Here is a 16547-nt window from a genome sequence, read left to right as displayed (position 1 = left end):
TATTTTGTTAGTCCCTGCCCTGCCACGAAGTACTGAACTCCCTGGACCTCTTTGCCTCTCCACCTCATTCCAGCTTGTCCCGCTGGGGATCTCCCCATTGCCTCAGTTTTTTGTCTCTCACCTCCTCCTTCCTCTCTTGTACTCTCCGTAACACACCAGAGAGGCTGGCACAGTACAAGGACTTGTTTCTTCTCATACAGTGAGAAGAAACTGGACCCAGTTTCTTCTCATATATTGTTAAGAACCAATCCTCGCTATTTGTTATCATATCGCAGATTAAGTTTTATGAAGATGTGGGAAGTCGCCTTTCTTTTTAAGGGGACACATATCGGGTGTCCGCATCAAAACCAAGCGGAGGTCAGAAGGCTGCCAGAGCTGCTATCTGTCCTAATCTGGCACCGTTCGTACTGGGGACACGCCACGGCCACTCCGCCACCCGAGGCCACGTTTGCGGGGCACCGAGACCCTCCCAGGGTGCCGTGACGGCTGAAAGGGATCGAAGGAAGGGGGGCACTGAGATGCCCCCACCATTCCCGGGTCTTCGTCCTGGCACCTTCCCGCCGCATCGGAGCCTTTTCCCGGCAAGCCGAAGGCGGGGGCTCCCCCTCCGCCGCCGCCGGGAAGCCGCAGGGGCGGGCGGGCGCGACCCTCCCCGCGCTGGGCGCTCCCCGGGGAGGAGCCGGCCGGGTCGCACCGGGCCCGCTCGCCAAGTCCGGCTCCGAGCAGCCAAACCCAGCCCCCTGGGTTCGGGGTGGGCGGGGAGGGACGGCCGGCCGGGCGCCTCTCCTGCCGGGAGCGGGAGGACGGGCGAAACTTTCCTCCTCGGCGGCGGCGGCGGCGAGGCACCCGCAGCCGCCGAGGCGAGCGCCGCCAGCATGGGCCCCGACACGCTGCCGCTCGGCACCTACGGCGGGGCGGCCGCCGCCGCTCTGCTGCTCTGGGCCGTGTGCGTGCTCTGCAGGAGGAGAAGGTACCGGGGCGGGGGGCGGCCGCCGCATTCCTGCACGGCCGGGCCGGGGGAGCGGGGCTGCGGGCGGGCGCGGCGCCGCCGAGCCGCGCATTGGGCCGCGCCGCTCTCCGCCCGCCCCTCCGCTCAGGGCCGCCCTATCAGCGCCCGCCGGGCCGGGGGCGGCGGCCCCCGCGGGATGGCGGCCCCCGGGGGTGGCGGCTCCCGCTGCGGCCGGGGCCAGCGAGGGGGCCGCGGGCGGCAGCCGCGCCGCCGGGGGCGGGGGAGAGCCGGGGAGGCGCGGCGGGGGGCGGCGGCGGCGGCTCCTCGCCTGACCTCGGGCGGGGGCGGCCGCTGGCACGTGGGATCCTGGTCTCGCCTCCCGGGGGTGCGTGGAACGCCGTGCTCCGAAAGGGGCTGTGGACGTAGCACATCCTCGGGCAGTTCGGCGTGTGTGAGCGCACGCGACGCTGAGGTCTGCTGAGAACCTGCTGCTCCATGTAGCCGCCGAGACCCAGAGCGGCCCGCGGCAGCTGTCCCGCGGAGCCCGAGGTGCGCCTGCCGGACCTGCAGCCGCTGCTGCCGCGGGGTCGCGACACCGGCTCTCGCTGCCCTTCTCTGTGCCCGGTACCTTGGGTCATAGACGTTCTAGTGACTTCTGTTAGTGCTTCTCGTGCTGCTGCCATTAGTTTATTTCAAGTGTACAATCTATGAGCTCAGAGAAGGTACAGACGTGTTCTGGGACATTTCAAGAAGAACGTGCGGGGTTTTTTGAGGGAAAAACTGAACTATACTTTCTGAATACCTGTTATTTTATATGCTGACATTTTCCCAGGTATTTTTCACTTGATGAAGTGAAATAATTCGTGAAGCCAATACTCGATGCTCTTCAGTGTCTCTTCTGCAACTGGTGAATAAATGTGTGTAAAGGCTGACGGAGGAGGAGTGAAGAAGGGGAGGGATCAGTACTCATTGGATTGTTTGCTTATTTTTAATTCATAAAATGATATGCCTAGAAAATAATACATGTAATTCTGAAGAGTAAACTGTTTCTTTTCCTAGTAATTTTAAGTTATTTTGGAAGATGTAGACAAGCAAATGCAAAAATTAAATTTCACTACTAGGTTCTAAATAAAGTTAGAAGGGCAGTCTGGCAATTTCTAGACCAATACCCCTAACCTTGGGACCATGCATAGAATGAATTGAAAAACAGTGAAAATTCGTGGTTTGATCCCAGAAGGCGTCTGTAAACAGAGATGGGGTATTTCGATGGTGTCTGTTTTGGAACCATTATTACATGTGATTTGACTTAGAGAGCCCAATCCATTCCTTAAGTGAGACATCCATCCCAGTGTTTGAGTGGGGCCATCCCATAACACAAACTGCTTGACAGAGTAGTCTGCGATGATGCTTAATGCTTCAGCTCAATTATAAAATGGACAGATGCTGCTCGAGAGGTCACTCCTCCTCATCATCATCATCCATGTTGCTCCTCTGACCCTCTCTGAGCTTATTCTGGGAGTTAAACACATAAAAACTATTTAATTTTTTTGGTAGGTTTAGTTAACTGCCAGTCTAGCTCTCTAAAGAACATCAGCACAGAAAACAAAAGGGGAGCAGGAAGGCAAATGGGATTGGGTGTCTTTTTAAGGCTAGAAGATACTATACTGCCTCAGCCATATTATAAATTGTGCCTGTCATTAGTTTAAATTCTAGTACAATTGTAAAAGAATTTTTGAAAATGGAAACAGGCAAAGCTGTTGCTTGTAAAGTTTTCAGCAGGATGTGAGTGGTAGGGAAAAAAGGATGAAAGAACCCATTCTGAATCATTTTTATACCCCTTACGGCTGAAGAGTTTTTTAAGTGCAGTTTAGAGTCTACAGCAAAATGGTTTGTGTCACAGCAGTATGATGTTACACAGAAGACCTCACAAGAAGATGTACTGTCTTGTCCCAAAAACCAAACTGCTGTTTGATTAATTACCTACTTGAAAGCCTGTGCTGTTTCTCAGAGAACTGTACGAAGCACTAGCTAGCAAGCAACTGCAAATAACAAAAGGTAAAACCCATCAACCTCTGTGTGGTACAGCCCTCAGCAGAAGGTGCTGATGTTGAGGTACTATCCTGCTCCATTAAAATGTGCAATTCATTTTCTTTCTTTTAGCATAAAGAAAGAAAAGAAGTTATGAATGGTCTGTAGAGATGCCTAGCAGCAGCCTGCTGATGTTCAACAACCATTTCTGATCTGTGGGAAGAAAAGCCGTTCTGAGGGTGCAGTGGAAGATGGGGTTAGAGCTTAGTTCATGCTTCTCAAACTTGGTGCAAGTCTGTGATCTCCCTTTGCTCATCAGACCCTTATCAGTTTATCCATCCCAATGTGTCCTCCACTTGTCAGATTTCTTCTTTCCCTTTCTTCTATTTGAATCTAACAAACCTTGCAGCAGGTGGGCTACCCCCTACCCTCCCTCAGGAATCCATTGTAAACATTTGTGAACCTGTTGACATAGGGAGTGTTGGCAAATTACTCCACAGATAAATGCTAGAGTCAAGGCTATATTCCTGGTCATGGATCAAAGCCATTTTGGACAGGAGAGCAGACAATGTGGAGCTTGCCTATGCTAGAGGAAATGTTGGTACTTCAGGCTCTTACATAAGTTAATATGTTGCCTTCATGTTGGTATGCTTGTAGCAGTGTGCAAAGCCTGTATAAGGGACTTGTTGTGTTTAAGGTACCAAGATAAACTTTTCCAGAATGATCAAATTTGACATCTTAACAAAAGCCCTGCATGGATTCCATCAAGATCACAACAGTAGGCAAGTGTGTGTATATATATAAATGAAGAGCTTAAGTAAGTAAATAAACATCACTAACTTGCACTTCAGAGTTCTGTGTGTTTGTTTTGCTGGGTGATGACTCTGTCCTGCTTGACTGAGGTGAAGCACAACCACCTTTGTGGCTCTTGAGAGTTACACATCTAGGAGCATAATGAGGGTTTGTATATCCTGGAGAAGAGAACTTCCTAAATCCACCACTGATGCTCCTTAAGCAGATGTTACAGGATTTCACCTTTTTTGGTATAAGATGCTTCCTCTCTGTTTCCTCTCAGGCTGAGGTGCTTGTTACTGGAGCAGGAAAGGTGTTGTATTGACTTAATCTACTGTTGCTTTTTTCTGTAATGCAGTTGATGTAACCTGGCATTACAAGATTTGAGGGTGAATTCAGTACCAGTTTTCTCAGAGATAGAGTAGAAAGGAAGAGGAATTTCCTTTTGTATAAATGCTTATCATTTGAGTGCTTGTGGCAGTAATAACACAAAGGAAACTAATTGGAGTCTTTGCCAGGTTTTGTATCACAGATGGTGAAGAAACAGAAGTAGAACAAAAGTTTCTGTAATCACAGAAAAAATTAATTTGAGTTAAACTCGATGTCAAATGAGTGTCAGTGCCTTCCATGCTAAGAGAGGTCTCCCTCTTACTGGTTAGTGAAGAAAAGCCTATCTAGGCTGTTTGCTGGGGAATGTGTTTTCTCCAGAGGGCACTTCCTTCTTGCTGCTGTACGAAAGCATTTAAGCTGTGGCAAAAGCTGATGATTTCCTAGCCTGGAGACTGTACCGATTATATTCTCTTTTGCCTTCATGTTTTACCTCAGCCCCAGCTTCACATGGTTTTCTTTGGTGTTTTCAAACTGCTTTTCCACTAGCTGTACACAGTCTCAAGGAGCAGGAGGTGAGATGTCAGGTGAAGCTGACTCCCATTTGTCTTCCAGGAGTGATGCTGCCCAAGTCAGAGAAGGGCTCTTGAGATTTTCAGGGGCTGTGTCTCCTGCTAACTTCCATAGGTGTAGTACTATTCCACTTTTTCTTGCTCAAATTGATGCATATTTTTGGTTGCTAGTGTTCACTGCATGTCCATGACTGAAAATGGTCACGCATTGTAACCAAGAATTTGTGTAAAAGGCTGGGGTATTCTCTGACTACCCCCTTGAAGAGCAGATGCTGCAAATTACTAGGAAGAAAGAGCTTAGGCTAACCACCACTGCCTTAGGGGAAGAGGACAGTGGAGAGAAGTGGAACAAGAATTGTTGTGTCCCTATTTGTCTATTGAAACTGAATCCTTCTTCTAAGGTTTGCATCCCAAAGTTTTTCAGATAAAGAAAATGTAGACCAAACCTGGAAAAAGGTTCCTCATCAGAGGTTTGTAACTGCGTGGAAAGTTAACACACCTCTGATGTGAGCTGCATCAATGACAGGGTTTGTAAAAGCTATTCCCTCTACAATTCTTTGCTTTAAAATAAAAGAAGGTAGATTTACATTATATAATAGGCAGAAATTCTTTATGGTGACGATGATGAGACACTAGAAGAGGTTTCCCAGAGGAGTTGTGGCTGCCCCATCCCTGGAAGTGTTCCAGGCCTGGTTGGATGGGGCTTTAAATTACCTCATGGTAGGGATTTGGAACTAGATGATCCTTAAGGTCCCTTCTAACCCATACCATTCCATGATTTTGTAGGTTTGTAGGGTTGGTATTTTAATTATTAGGAATGGTCTTCATGTCAGGACTGCATGTGAGGAACACTATGATACGTGGCACATGTTGTGGGTTCTACTTTACAGCAGTATAGGAATTTCTGTGTTGCATTTGATGGGACATGTACCTTCTAATATATTGTTTCTGACCAGTTTCTAATGCATCAGAATGCATGGTATTATAAAACCTCCAAACTTATACAGTGTAATTGTAGATTGAAGTCAACATAAGAAGAATTGCATGATACATTTCTCAGAAAGGATTTTGCTGTGGCCTGGCTTATGGATTTAAAGCCTTGTTGAAGCAAACTGTCTTGCATTTTCTCTTTTATTCTATATTTTAAAATACCTCTGATCTATACAATTACATTAATATAAGATACTTTTCCCCAAAATTGCTCTCTTGAACCCAGACCGATATTGTTGAAAAGAATATAGATTTTGTCTTTGCCTTCAAGAACATCTTATCCTTCTCTGTGACAAGCTGTGAGCTTGCTAACAGCTCTCTTACCAAGTGAATTGTAGTTCACAAGATGTCATCAGCCTGTCTTTTTTACCACTTCTGCTAATTTAGGCAATATGTTAAGGTAGTTTTCAGTTGGAGGGAACATCAGGAAGGACAGATAGAAGGATACCAGAAAAATCTGGCCTCTTCCTTCTTACCTTGGCCTTCTGCAGAGGCCTTTTTCTCCATTCTGTTGATTGGACCTCTAGGAAGTGCACGTGTCTTCATGACCTCCTTTTGTTTACTGTCATTGTCCGCTCTTACTCCGCTCTGAAAAGGACTGAAGACTGAAACTGTTTAAGGCAGAAAAGTAACAGTTCTGTTTCTTAAGTAGCCTTAGGAAACCTTTCTTTCTCACCATCACACTTGGGTTTTCTGTCAACTGTTCACTGCTGTGCCAAGTTGTGGTGGAAGCTTATTTCTTTGCTTGCTTCCACTGGTCAGAGCTTAAGTGAGGGTAGAATAAAATGAAGTCAGCAAAACCATAACCTTCTCAAACTGTACAAGTCTCCATTCGCAGGCTGTTGGTTTTTCTTATGGCTCTAATAGACCTGGAGAGCCATTATATCACGGGTCTTGCACAGTAGTGTGTTTCAAGAAAGGTTTTTCTTTTTCTCTATTTTTTTTTTTGTGCTGCTCCTCATCCTTCTGATGTGTAGCGTGTTTGTCATGCATATTTTGAGTTCCACTTCCTACCAGTACTTTGAAGATGACACCTCTTTTAGAAGATAAGGAACCTTCCCCAGTGATCTCTGATTTACAGAATTCTTTGCTTAAGGTACACTGCCACCTAGCAACAGTTTCCCTTCCCTCCCAGTTTTCTTGACCTACTTTGTTGGGGGTTGTTCAGCTTTATAGTTTATACCTGGTCTGGCCTTGATCAGCATCCAGAACCCATCAGTAGATGCCATCCTGGTAAATGTATATGTGTGAGAGGTGGAGATATTTTTAGTGGCAATAAGAACTGCTAGCTTCCGGTTTCTGACTAAAATACAATAGTTTATACTTTCATGGGGTTTTTTCCTCCTCATGTTTCTGTGGGAAGGGCCTATAATTTTTTTTTTTCCCTTGGAATTACTGATTTTGCTTTCTTCTGTTCTTTATTCTTTGGTGCAAATAAAATAAAAGGGTGAGAATTAAAGAGAATCGCTTTCAGCTCTTTTTATTATTCCAGTGCAACGTGAAGCATGGAGTGTCCATCTAGAGCACTGTACGCAAATACACAGAGCTTACAGAAAGTTCTGAACAGTTAACCCTTCTGCTCCTCTTCCAAGCTGATAGTCCCAAAGGTATGAATGAGGACAACCTACATGAATACATAGTGCTTCAAAAATTATATTCATTCTTACCACTATATTTAGAGGAAGAAAACAAGCTGGTTGGCAAATCTTAGCTGAAGCATTACAAATAAAGGCTGGTGTGAAGGAAGACAAAAAGGGGCAAATCCTAATCCTGGTGTCCCCTGACATGAGCTATGAACTACTTCTCCTTCAAGCATGGTGGCAAAATTTGCCCCCCTAATGTGTTTAATAATTGGTGATGTAACTAGAGAGCTACTTCTTCAGGTGACTGCAGGACTTCCTGGAGTCTTGACTCACAAAGCTACCTGGAGCTTAGCACCCTGAGGAAGGAGTCACTGGGATGCAGGGACTTAGCCAAATCCCAAACTTGCAGTCTTGCTTGTGGACTCCTCCTCAGTTCCCCTGCTGTAAATTGGAGGTCAGTGTGGTCTCTTGATTTACAGGTAACACAGACAAATGTTTCACTGGGCACTCAGAGAGTTGTCCGAGATGCTGAAAAGAATTTTTGCATGGTGTAACTGCTCAGCATATGCTGAGGAACTGTTGCCTGTCCATCCCTTTCTCCTATATGCTGAAATACAATTTTAGGTATTGTATTTTTGCAATACCTAAAATTGGATTGTGCCAGCAGTTTTAGTGTTTTGCTCAGTTATGAGAATTATGGTCCCATATAAAATTGTTGGGATTTTTTTGTTTCTTTGGTTGGTTTTGGTTTTTTGGTGATGTTTTTTTTTTTTTCTGGTGTGTGTTTTTGATTTTTGTTTTTTTTTTCCAGTCAAGTGTTTTCATTAAGAAGTTGGGCGGGGCTTGTTTGGATAAAGTAATATAACTGTTCTTAGCACTCCATCTAGTCACTTATTTAACTTAGTGCATTGTAATGCCAGAGAGTGGGGGAAATACAGAAGCTAAAGGAAACAGCATACGTGCAATGTTAATACACTATATGAAGTTAAGGAAAATCTCAATGTTAAGTTGGCAGGCTTTTTCTCTTTTATCCAAGTTTTATAGATCTCCTTGGTATTGGAGCCAGACTTGGAACACATTTTCCTGACTTCTAGTTTTGTGCTTTAACTTGCTGCCTTTTCTTTCCAAGACATTTACCATATATGTATGACATTATAGCTGTCTGGTAAACTAACTTTTTCAACCATGAGGCAGATTTTGAATTCTGATTTCAAACTTCAGTAGTGTTCTTTTTCTTTCCCCATCATTTACTGATCTTTTTACAAGAAGCATGTGGGATTTTAGGCTAATATCCATTTGCATGCCGTCTGGGTGAATTTTGGCTGACTGAGAGTCCCATAAAACAAAAGTTTCCTCTTTACAAACCACATGGATCTTGGCTGTAGATATTCAGTCCCTTTCTCCACAAACTGTTTTTAATGGTGCCAGATTCTTCTGTTTCTTCTCCTTGTTTGGCACATGTCAGGGAAAAAAAATCTTGGCTCTTGTATAGAACATATCTTGTTTCCTCTTAACTGCTCGTACTTTCTATTCGTAATTCAAATCAGCACAAAAATGCTATGGTTGTGCTTCTCATGATTTAATCTTGTGGTTTCCTAAGCAATATTCCAATTCTCTTAAAAAAATAATGCTCTCTCATACTGTAGGCCTAGAGGTAGGAGGTTCTAGCTGAATGCAATGGATGCGTTCCTGTTGATTTTGGAGAATATGCATGGAGTCCTGGCAAAGTGGCCTGCTCAAGCCTGTGGAGGCACGTGAAGAAAGAACAGATGAGCAAAATTAAGCTAAACTGGGGTGTTACAGGAGTATCCTCTCCACCATCCATCCAGTTTCCCCTTTCTGACGCTGCAGTGAAAACCTGGACTCCAATACTTTGTAGACTCATGTCCATAGCAGGCAGTTGAAGAAGTATCTCCTTCCTGGCCCATGGCAGCCTAGGGATCTGTCAGAGAGCCTGGGTGTGTTTGTCACAAGCTACACATTTTCCTTGCTGACAGCCTTACTCTGCACCCTTTGAGCTCTTGTATGAGTCAGTGTGCTTCTGATGGCTAAGGCAGAGTGCAGCGCTGTGAAGTGTGGCTGTCTGTTTTATTGTGACTCCCCAAAAAATCAGCAAACTGCTTAGTGGCCTGCTCTTATCCCATTGTCTTGCTTCTCATAAGATTGTTTCCCAGATTTCTCTTGAGTGGTCATTACAAATTTTTGTGTAACTTGCCTTGTCTAAAACGATTTGGACAAAATTATAAATTTTTCAGTGATATGTTGAAAAAATGATCATAGAAAATTGCCACATTACTTTTTGAAGTGATAAAGTATTTTTAAAAACATTGTAGTCCAGTTTCAGCTTGGTGTGAGAATGCAGAAGTTTTGCAATTATTAGCTCTGGCAGCTCTGTTTATTTAAAAAACCAAAACCAACCCATATATTCCTTAATATGAGAAAACTATTGCTGTTAAAACACAGTGGGCAGAACTGATGGAGTCAGTTTTTCAGTCTTTTTGTCCTCTTACTTTCCCTTTGTATGCATGCCAGCAAAAGGGTGGTTCTGCCCCTTTGTTACAGTGTGCTGCTGTAGTCTCTGAAGGCTTCAGAGGGATGTTCTCCAGCTTTCTAAAAAAACCCCAAGGCAAACCAAAAAATATATTTAGAAACGCCCATTCAAGCAGGTTAACAAAAGCAGGATGCTTTGGAAAGAAGGACAATTGCACTGGTATCTCCTTGGAGAGAGTTTGAGTGACTTCCATTGCTGGTCTACTCACCTGATGCTACAGTAGTGTTTGGTCATCATCCCTACCTGGAAAGTACTGCTCTGTGTTTTCTTCTTCAGTGCTGGCATGGTTTTTCAGGTTGCAATAGCTTGTCTTCAGAGCTTCTGGTGTGAGATAGATCATAGCCATGCTAATTCTCTCCAGCTGGTTTTTCAGCTTGGGGAGCTTTGGTAGTCACATTTGGGAAGCTTCTCTAAAAATAGCTCAAAAAGTGGATTGATGGCAAAGCATAATTTTTTCCTTCAGTTGTTCAGGAACTGATCTGCCATATTTACTTAGCTCAGACTTATACTTCATTAAGACAGAAAAATGTTCATGGAAGATTTGTTTTGGTAGGTACCAGTATTTGTAATTTTTTTCCAGTGCATAATGTGTTTCCTCCATATCCCTCTCAAAAAATTCTCTTATTCTATTGGAGCAGATTTTTTTTTAATGTTTTTAAAAGCTTTTAAGATGACTAGGTTAGTTTCAGCATAACCATTTTGCTTAAATAGCAAATTTCCTAGACCTACAGCTGAGGGCGAGGCGTGTTGCCAGAGCCCGCACTGCAACATTCATCTGTGATTCCTGTTTAAAAAGTAGCAGCTGTGTAGCTGTACCAGAAGTGAAAATGTCTCAGTTCAGGAGTCATCCAAGAACCAATTGTAAAACATGATGAACCCACTGAATTGGTATTTGGGAGGAAAAATGAAAGTACTGTGAGAGCTGGCTTGTATGTGGTACTCTTTTTAACCTTAAGTACATGCCTGAAAGATTCTGATTGAACAGCAGTAGGACTTAGATGTGTGTATCTGATGATGAAATGGAGCCCATAGTGCATGACTACACAGAAGATGTTTAGGCCTCTCAGTGACAGTTGCCATCACAGTATCTGTGACTGATGGTGATTCATTTCTAGGCCCTGGAACAAGGGCAACAAGCTGGGGTCAGAGCCTGGGCTCCTTCTGGGGACCAAATGAGGGAGACTTGGAGTTTGTGTCCTAGCAGCTTGCACGTAATATCCTTTAAAGCCAGGTTAAATTATCTGTCATTGTTAAGGCTCGACACAGAATTGTTCACAGCAGGACTGGAGAGGTTCCCCCTGTATGTCAGCGCTCAGTGGCTTGGGAAACAGCTGCTTGCGCAGTGTCTGGTTTTGTGGTTGAACAGACAGCTCAATTTCTGGCATTGCTGCTTTAAGAGACGAAAATTATAATCAAGCTTCAAAGAAATCCTGCATATGTGAATGAGTCAGAATTATTTTTTCTTCTATAAGATGTTTAGTTTCTTGCATCTTTATGTAGTGAAAACGCTGCTAGATCCTACTTGGTATTACCACCTTATGAGTGAAGGGACTTTTTTCACAACCTTTGGACTTCCTTACATAGAACCACATCAGCTATAATAAATTCAGAGCCTTAAAAACCTGTTGTTATGAAGACTTTAAAATAAAACTGTGCGGGCTGTGTCTGTTCAGTGGTAAGAAGCTAAAATAAGACAATGCTGAGATCTGTTGGGCTCAAAAGAAAGTTCAGGTTTCCTGCTTTCGTGATCTCCATTCCAGAAGGAAAGCTTTGTGTTTCTATCTTGGAAACCCGAGTCTAATAAAGCTCAGTTATTGTGACCCATCCAGTCTTACTTCCCACATAGTCTAGTCCTTTGCAATGTCTCCTGCATTTGCTATATTAAATTGTGTTTGAATGCAACTGAGCATGGAAGGATGTCCTGCCTTTGGTTTATTTTTTACTTTGAGGGATGTTCTTACCATTCTGTTTTCACTTTTAGAGAAGAGGGTGGTTTCACTCTCATTAGTGGATGTATATATCCTTTTAAACATTGAAAAGATTTAAGCAAAAGTTATGAAAAATGTCCTGAGATGTCATCCAGTGCAAGCAAACAAGTTCATCTCCTGTTCAGAGTATTAAGTACTGCTGTTGCAAATAAATGCCTACTTAAAGACAGATGTATATTTAAAGGCATGGGCATGTTCATCTGAGTAATCTTTACTTGTGTCTCAATGGCAATTTAGTGTGGACTGAAGCAACTTGCTTTTTATGCTTTCTCCTCCACTGCCAAGAATGTTTGGGTGGACCAATTTATGTGTGCTGCCTGCTGCTACTCTGTAGTCTCTGCATTTCATGCTTGCTTCATTGTTTTGAGAAAAAGATCAGCCAGTTGTTTTAACGAAGACTGTGAAAGCCAGAGATAATTCAAATGGGACCAGATGAACCGGTGCCTCATTTTTTTGCTTTGACATAAAGAAAATCTTGTTTGTTTTGTTTTGCACACTATTTCAGCATATTTTGTTATTAATAATATCTCTGAGACTATTGTTTAGGAGAGAGGCATATGTGTTATCTCATGCCTCCAAATTGTGTTGCAGCAGTTCCAGATGCACTGTTCTCAAATGCACTGTACCTGGTAGAAATGTGAAGAATAGAGCTGTTTAAACTGTAGTGATACAGTTGGTTTCATCAGAATGAAAGCCCAGGAAGATTTTTCTTGTAATTGTTTTTAGCACAAGTACTATGTGCTGATTTGGAACATCAGATAGTTTCTGTTATTAGACCATGTGAAAAAATCCTTCCATATGTGCATATAGTTGCAACTTTGTAGGTAATTGGTGCTGTTGGAAATGTCCTGCAGGGATAAGGTTTTGATCCCTTGGTCATTGGATTGAAGACTGCACACGTGGCTCAGTTCTCAGTCAATGACTGTGGCGTTGGAGGTAACTGGGAGATGGAAATCCCCATGTGTGCTATGATGGTGGGGAATTCCAAATGCCTTAGGATTCCTACATTAGCAGGGCATTTTCACCCCCACAGCTTTTGTTCAGTGGTCAGGATCCAAGGCTCTGGGTGACAAAACCCCTGCTGCTGCCATGTGTGACCATTTATACCTCTGGTATCCTATTTAGTCCCAGGTGCAGTGATCATTTACAGCTGTCTTCAGCTCTGCTGTCAGATCCTCCTTTTTACTTTTTGTGGCAAATATCAAATCATCTCCTTAAAGGCAGCAGGGTGCTGGAAGGTCTCTCCTGCTCATGGCAGTCAGTAGTTTTCTTGAGATTGTGGAAAGGGTAGATTGGTTAATTGCCTGCTGAAGTACGAATTTTACTGCAAGTCAGCATGAAATAACATAGAATCATAGAACCATAGGTTGGTTTAGGTTGGAATGGGCCTTAAAGATCATCTATTCCAGCTCCCCTGTTATGGACAGGGACACCTTTACTAGATAGGGTTGCTCAAACCCCCATCCAGCCTGGCTTTGGACACTTCCAGGGATGGAATCTTGCCCATCCTTGGGCAGTCTGTTTCAGTGGACATCTCTTTCATTTTCCAGGGTTGGATTGGTCAAAGCAGCCTCAATAAATAAGAGTTTACATGCTAAATTTCTCAGAACTGCTCTGTTTAGGGGGAAGCAAAAGGCACATTTGGATTGCATCCTACATGTAAGGTTCTTAGGCTCTTTTGCAATCTTTTCACAACGATTGCAACCTGATTGCAGAGTTTGGCTGCTGCATAGCACTAGAATTATGTCATTAAAGGATAACGTCTTTATTTCTCACTCCTCACTTTTTCAGCAGGCCTTATATTTTGTATCATGCATTTTGTTCCTTTAGATATTAGAGTACTTTTTTTGGTCTGATCTCTCAGTTCACTTTTTTTACTGTCCACAAAATCCATTGTGCTCTTTAGTAATTGTCTTTGTGAATTCTCATTTCTATGCTCAGAGGGTAAGCTAGGCTAATGAGACCCTTTTTTTTCATTTGAATGAGTTTTGCTAATTGCTTTTATCACACTGGAACCTGTAAGGGGATTTTCTGTGGACAAAATGACAACAAAAAAATGAAGCGCTTTTGTTGGTAAGTCACCTGGCAGTTCCTCATGGATCCTCAATGTAGCTGTCAGCTAACATGAGTGACTCCTTAACGCCCAGTGCCTCTAATTGCCCTTTATTTCCTCTCTGTTTTCCTTGTGTGTGATTTCTCAATTGATGGGATGAAACTTGAAAGCAGGTTGTGATGGAGGGCATCTCCAGTCAGCAGTAGAAAGAATAAAAGAATGAAATTAGAATGGTCAACATGCATGAGGAAGAGAAATTTCATCCAGCCTCCTGTCCTGTCCTGTGGTTGTGGCTCATCCCTTGCCATCTCAATTCATAAGTTGTATTGTTTCTTCCCTAACAGCTCAGCTCACGCCAGGACCCTGTCACTAAGGGTGCAGACCTAAGGGGCGAGGAATTCAACACTTATGCTATTCAAAGGCTCTCTGCTTTCCCAGTTACCAATTTGTCTCCATCTCCTTCCTCAAGTCTTGCTTGCTGTAGTGAACATCACCCTTAGCACTCATGTACCCCAGAATCATATAATTATTTTCAGCATGAGACTAGCATAAGGTTTTGTGAAATTCCTCAGAAAGTATAATTGAATGAATTTCAAATGCCAGAAATGAGATGGCAGCTATTAGCTGAATGTATCTAAAAGGTGACAGCCTCCTTGAGTCTTGGGTTTACCTGTGTTCTAGCTTTTGAAGAAAATTTACATTGAACTTAATAGAGTTTATTAAGCAATAATTTAAATTATTGATGTTTACAAATTTTGCTAGGTTTATCTTAAATCAAGATATATTGGGATTATTTTTTTTGGTCTTGCTTGAAGTTTTCCCCTTGAGCTCTACTGTAGTCCTTTATTATCTTTGACTTTGTCAAGAGTAGCTTGAAAGCTTCTTGCCTTTTCTGCCATACCTGTCTTGTGCAGGACTCCTTGTAGGAAGGAATTAGAGCCATTGCTATTCTCTTCATTTATATAATTTTGTCATTGCCTTGACATCAGCGTAATCTTCTTGACTGGCTGATCAAACTGATTTTCAACAGTTTTAGACAGAGTAAAAAATTAGTGCATTTAGGTCTTCCTTGATTTTTCTGGCAGTTTTCTCTGTCATTCAGACTAGCAGTTTTTTCTTTTTCTTAAGTCCCTTTTGTTTCTTCCTGTGCTTATCTCCTTTCTTATAAAATATCTACTACAGCTGGAATTTTCTAACTTTTAGATCTTTAATTCTTCTAATCTTATGTCAAAACAGTTAACAGGTGATAACAGACCCTTATCAGACTTTGTATTATTTCAGCATTCAACATGAATTTTTTTGCCTTACTTTAGACATTTGAGATTTTGCACAAATTTAGATAAACCCAGGATTTTATTTTAGATATTTACTCACAGCATAGAGCTTCAATGGTAGCTGCATCTTAATCATATAGCCAAATGAAATCTCTTCTGTAAGTGGTGTATGTAGATTTAACCTTTTTGTGGTTCATAGCACATCAATAACAACTGAAATACTATTGCAGCAAGAAAATCTGTTCAAAATCACAGCAAATCCTGCTGCTGTAGGCTTCAGAAAAGGGAGAAATGCTCTGGTTTGCAGTCCTGTTTCTCCATGAAATAGCTTTGGATTTTGTTACCGAGGAATGGTTTGCAATTTTGCTCTGCAGGATGAAAATCCACAGCAGTTGAGGGTGCCTTTGGGATAGCTGCAGACTCTGGATCGTTTGGTGACATGTTAAACACCAGCAAAAATTTTCCAACCCAGCTGCTTTAGATGGGTTTGTGGTTTGTCCTCCCACCAGGGCTGTGCCTGCAGAGGCCCTCCGGCAGTGGCAGCAGAACCCGGGCATACAGGGGGTTGCCGTGGTAGCTATTTCTGGTTGAGGAGCCACCTTTGCATGTCTGTTTGAGACATGTTTGCTCACATGGAATTTACTGATGATTAGGGCAGACCAGGCCATACAGAAAGGAGTGGAAACCTTAATGGTAAAGACATGCAGCCTGACCATGCACAAGTTCTTTGCTTTTCCTGGAATTCACCATCTCACCATACTTATATGTGGAGACTTGCCTTGCCATGTAAAGGATAATACTTGGCAAGTTTAGTTTGGATTCACAAAGTCCCCTTGCATTCTGATTCATCAAATTGATGAAGTGATGGCTCTTTATAAGTCTTTGAATAGTTTTGGTTTTAGTGGGACTTGAGCTTCTAAGTGAAGCAGAAGCTCAAGTGTTTTGACATATCAGCACTTTCTTGCTGAGGCAAATGTGAATTTCTTGTTTGATGGTATGATACAGATTATACAGCAGTATTTCCTTGCCTTAGTGCTACTAATTTCTTGGCTGGGGGGGGGGGAGAATGTGGTTCTAATGTTATGCTTTGAACAGAATTTCAAAGTTCATTGAGGATGAGACCACTTCTTGTTGGTAACTGAGGTTACTTAAAAATAACACTTTCACTTCCATCTGCATACCCATGCAGGATGATAGCTTTGAAGACTGGGGCTGGTTCTAGGTTCCGTTTATATGCCACACCACTTATGTTTGAATGTGTGGATTGTATGGACTTGTAATGGCCACATGGCCCTGATCATGAGGCACCCTCTTTTCTTATTCCCAAAAATGTGAGGCAGTGACATGTTTCTCAAACTCCCTCCTGGGTCTGTAATGCTATTAGCTGCCTGTGGCTAGACAGAGCTGGTACTTCTGCTAAACCCACCCCTTATTTTTGTT

General features: G+C 43.0%; 1 protein-coding gene across 2 annotated transcripts in view; it reads left to right on the top strand.

The window, feature by feature from the left end:
* Nucleotides 1-421: 421 nt before the first annotated feature.
* The window catches only part of LOC119711757 (cytochrome P450 7B1), a 125564-nt gene continuing 109438 nt past the window's right edge, over nt 422-16547 (top strand). Inside the window, exon 1 of one of the 2 annotated variants that reach the window (XM_038162296.1) lies at nt 422-970. In XM_038162296.1, coding sequence (XP_038018224.1) covers nt 519-970 — 452 coding nt within the window. In that variant the 5' untranslated portion in view covers nt 422-518. The remainder of the gene's footprint in view (nt 971-16547) is intronic. The other variant, XM_038162301.1, reaches the window with a different exon arrangement.

Source organism: Motacilla alba, chromosome 2, assembly GCF_015832195.1.
Source record: "Motacilla alba alba isolate MOTALB_02 chromosome 2, Motacilla_alba_V1.0_pri, whole genome shotgun sequence".
NCBI lineage: Eukaryota > Metazoa > Chordata > Aves > Passeriformes > Motacillidae > Motacilla > Motacilla alba.
This window is presented reverse-complemented; position numbering and strand designations above follow the sequence as displayed.